The sequence below is a fragment of the Phascolarctos cinereus genome, unplaced genomic scaffold (assembly GCF_003287225.1).
Source record: "Phascolarctos cinereus isolate Bilbo 61053 unplaced genomic scaffold, phaCin_HiC Scaffold_5;HRSCAF=322, whole genome shotgun sequence".
NCBI classification, from domain to species: domain Eukaryota; kingdom Metazoa; phylum Chordata; class Mammalia; order Diprotodontia; family Phascolarctidae; genus Phascolarctos; species Phascolarctos cinereus.
Genome location: NW_027555958.1, coordinates 188,815,452 through 188,820,091, shown reverse-complemented (window position 1 = coordinate 188,820,091; position 4,640 = coordinate 188,815,452). Strand labels below are relative to the sequence as shown.

Below are 4,640 nucleotides of genomic sequence, written 5' to 3'. Positions count from 1 at the left end.
GAAAATAGGATATGTGTGCTTATATACATGCAAACATAAATATGTATATAATATATATATATATATAACATATTATATATAATATATATAACATATTACATATAATATATATATATGAATATATGAGTGTATGTATCTGTAGTTATATGTGTGAATAACAATATATAAAAATAAGTATAAAATAGATGCAAGTTGACTTCAGGGGTCAGTGTAAGAAATTGAGTGAATCAGGAGAGACCTCATATAGACGATAATATTTGCGCTAATATCTTGAATACCTAGGGATTCTGAGACACTTTGATCAGGGGAAAATGCATTGCACGCAGAGGGAACAGGCAGAGGAAAGGCACATAGATGGGAAATGGAATGCCATGTATTAGAGATACCCTTGAGTTTATTTAGTATGAAAGTGACATGCTCAGATTTGTGTTTTAGGAAAACCAGTTTGACGGCTGTGTAAAGGATGGCTTGAAGAAGAAGCAGACTTCAGGCAGAAGCATCAATTAAAAGGCTACTGCAATAGTCCATCAGGGCTGAGGAACCTGTGGCCTCAAGGCCACATCTAGCCTCTAGGTGCTCAAGTATGGCCCTTTGACTGAATCCAAACTTCACAGAACAAATCCCCTTAATAAAAGGATTTGTTCTGTAAAACTTGGACTCAGTGAAAAGCCTGCAAAAAAGGACATAGAAGGCCACATGTTCCCTACCCCTGAGATAGATAACAAGTCTCTAATGTACAGAGGAGACTTAGTGAAGAGAGGGTGCTGATACAAGAGGTACTGTAGAGATAGAAAAACAAGATGTGGAAACTGACTGGATTGTGGGACAGGAGTGAGATGACAAAGCTATAACGAAGGTGTAAATTTGAGTAACTAAAAGGATAGTAGGGCCCTGAAAGAAATAATAAAATTCAAAAAAGAAACACTATTGGTGAATAGAAATAATGACTTTTGTTTTAGACCTGCTGAGTTTGAGATATTTATAGGACAGCCACCTTATATCAAATAGGCAGTTAGTAATATGGTTCTGGGGCTTAGGAGAGAAACAAGGGTAAGACATGTAGATATGAGACTTATCATCAAAGAGATGATAAATAAATCCACAAGAACCAATAAAGGTACTAAGAGAGATCATTTATGGAGATTATAGAAGAGAGCCTAGAACAAAACCTTGGAATATGCCCACAGTTAGACAACTTTATGAGATGATGACGATGGTGATGATACACTAAGAGACACTAACAATGAATAATTGGATTGACAGGAAAACAAAGAGAGAGCAGAGTCAGAAAAATCCCAAGAGATAATATAGGAGAAAGTGTTTAAGAGTGTCAAATACTGCACAGGAGTCAAAAAGAAGGATACTTCAGAAAAGACTATCCTAGTAGATGGTATATTAGTTGAAGAGAAGTTATAAAAGAGGCCATAAGGTCAGGAGAGAATGGGACCCAGGGTACAAATAAAGATTTCACTTTTGGGGGGAGAAGGATGATTCCATGACTTTATCAGAGACTGGAGTAAAGGAGGAGAAATGAGAGATAATATTAAAATATGCCTCTTGAAATCAATATCTGGCATGTCAAAATTCCTCTATATTGAAAAATTAGACAATTCTTCTCAAATTTGTCCTGCCTGTCCCTGATTCTGTGTCTTTGTCTATAACATATATGGAATATCTCCCTCACCAACCCCAGTATTTCTGTTTATTGAAATCTTACCCACTCTCTGAAAGCTTTCTTACTGTCACCAAAAATATGAAATCATCTCCGATCCTGCCTAGCAGAATTAAGCTCTCCCTCTCATATATCTCTCCGCTATTTTTTATCCTCCCTTACAATTATCCCTTTCTACTTTGGATTGCAATTATTTGCATATCTTTTTTGATTCCCTGAAAGACTGGAAGCTTTTGGAGGCCTATGACTGGAAAATATTCATCTTTTTAACTATCCAGGTCTAAAATAGAGGATTGCACAGAGCAGATGTTGATAAAAGTTTGGTATAAAGTATCATTGACGCATCCTACTTTGTAATTCCTTTGTCCTATGTCCAAATAAATGGATCAATTTCTGTATCACCTTATAAGGAGCAGTGGGTCCAGAATGCATAGATTAAGGTGTAATTCATGAGTGTATGGGGAAAGATGGGTATTTTAAATCAGGCAAGGTGAATCAGAATCCAAAAGAGCAGTTATCTCTTGCGTTGCATTCTATATAAAATGTGGAACATATCTACATATCTATGAAGGGGCTTTGGCAGTGAGTTCTCTAGTTGGAAATGGATTTGCTTTTCAAGGTGGTATATTTTTTAGCCAAAGAAGAGCATAAAATTAAAAGAGTTAAGTGGATGTCAAATCCTTGCCTCTGTCTTCATTTGCATAAAAATTCCGAGCTGTTGGCATAATTATGATGTCAAAATGTCTTGAGTGGCATACGCATTCTGAACAGTGAATATAATTTAAAATTGCTAGAGAATATATATTACTTTTAGGCTTGAAGAATAATAAGACAATCATTTGTATATGAAAAGCAAGTTTATGTTTGCCTCAGAACCTGGAGAAACTTTCAGCTGAGACTTGGAATCAGGAGTCCAGCTTAGTCAGCATGGTTCTAAGACTTCTTTCATGAACACTGGAAAATGATATAACTTCCTGGAATCCTTGAATAGCATAATTTCCAGAGTATCTTCTGAATAAAATGGTAAAAAAGACTACTGAAGAAGCCTATTTCACAGGTATCTTGTGTTAGATGTGCTTGACAACACTGGACATCATACATTTAAGAGATATTATTACTGTTATTTTCAAGATGAGAATCTTGTTCATAGGTTCTCAAATGCTTTGGGACGTAGGAAAACCCTTAAAATAGTCTACTTCAGTGGTTCTTAATTTGTGTGTGTGTGTGTGTGTGTGTGTGTGTGTGTGTGTGTGTGTGTGTGTGTCAGAAGTCACTTTTTCTGATAGGACTCATAAAAATGGGAAATCTTTTTTGAAAAAAAAGCTCCTTATAGAAAAATAAAATAAAGTACATAGGATTAAAAATTAAACCTTCTATATGGAAAAACAATTATAAAAATAAAAAAGACATGTTCATTGACTTAAGATTAACAGCCTTTGGTCTAGATCAATGCTCTGACTTGACAAATGAGAAAACAGGTAGACAGAGCTGTGAATTGCCTGCTCTGACTTGACAAATGAGAAAACAGGTAGACGGAGCTGTGAATTGCCCAAGACTACACAGAAGACCTGAACTAAGGTCTCCTGGAATCTAATACAATGAATATTCTTCTTATCATTTGACAGATGGTTCTTTTCCCTGAACAGAAAGTCATGAGAAGACCCAAAATATGGCCAACTTCACAGTGGTGAGAGGATTCCTCCTCATGGGCTTTTCCAAAACGTGGGAGTTGCAGGTCTTACATGCTATACTGTTCTTACTGATCTACTTGGTGGCTCTGATGGGAAATCTACTCATCTTCACCCTAATTTCTCTAGATAGGTACCTCCACACCCCCATGTACTTCTTCCTGAAGAATTTGTCCTTTTTAGATCTTTGCCTTATTTCTACTATAGTTCCCAAATCTATTACAAATTTTCTGAGCCACAGACATTCCATTTCTTTTTTAGGGTGTGTATTACAGGTCTTTTTAGTGATTTTATGCTCAGGATCAGAGCTTCTTCTTCTCACAGCAATGTCTTATGACCGCTATGTGGCCATCTGTCAGCCCCTGCACTATGAAGTCATCATGAACAAAAGAAATTGTTTAAGGATGGCAGCTGCCTCCTGGATTACTGGAGGTTTGTTTGGGGCCCTGTACTCAGCTAATATATTTTCATTACCATTCTGTGGCTCCAATGAGATCCATCAGTTCTTCTGTGATGTCTCTTCCTTACTCAGGATCTCCTGTTCTGAGACATACATTGCAGTTGATGTGAGTGTAGCCATTGGGATAAGCTTAGCAATTTTCTGTTCTATTTCCATAGCAATATCTTATGGTCATATCTTCTCAACTGTATTGAAAATTCCAACCTCAGAGAGGAGGTCAAAAGCCTTCTCCACTTGCCTGCCCCACCTCATAGTTCTACTGATTTTTATCACAACTGGGTTCATGGATCATCTAAAGCCACCTTGGGATTCTGCGTCAGTTCTAGATATGTTGTTGCCTATGTTCTATATAGTAGTGCCCCCAACCTTGAACCCTGTCATCTATAGCCTGAGGAATAAGGATATTAAGATTTCTGTGAAGAAGCTAATAGCCTGGAAACATTTTCCAGAGGGATTAATAACAAAGTCATTTCCATGATCAACAGGAAAGAATGAAGGAAAGAAGGGAGGAAAGGAGGAAGGGAGGGAGGGAGGGAGAGAGGAAGGAAGGAAATCTATACTATCTTTATGTGTTTACTGACCAGTTGTTTCCTTGTGTGCTCATGTCAAAGTCATTATATATGAAATATTGACTCCTAGATGGCCAGAAGTATACCAATAAATGATTTTGAAAGTATATATACTCATGTAAGTGAGCCAAATTATAATTATATTTTACATTTCTATGGTGCTTTATAATTTTAAAGTGCTTTCAAAACCTAGCATCTGATCCCTATAAAAACTGTAAGAGGTTAATTAATAAAACATAATTAGTACTATT

General features: G+C 36.6%; 1 protein-coding gene across 1 annotated transcript; it reads left to right on the top strand.

Annotated features, from left to right (window-relative positions):
- The first annotated feature begins 3,341 nt into the window (after window positions 1–3,341).
- Window positions 3,342–4,298, top strand: LOC110200269 (olfactory receptor 14A16-like). The gene has a single exon (XM_020975503.1). The coding sequence runs from the start codon at window positions 3,342–3,344 to the stop codon at window positions 4,296–4,298; it is 957 nt and encodes a 318-aa protein (XP_020831162.1).
- Window positions 4,299–4,640: the final 342 nt, after the last annotated feature.

Coding starts and splice junctions, on each gene's coding strand:
- LOC110200269 (XM_020975503.1), top strand. CDS start 3,342: ATGGCCAACTTCACAGTGGTGAGAGGATTCCTCCTCATGGGCTTTTCC.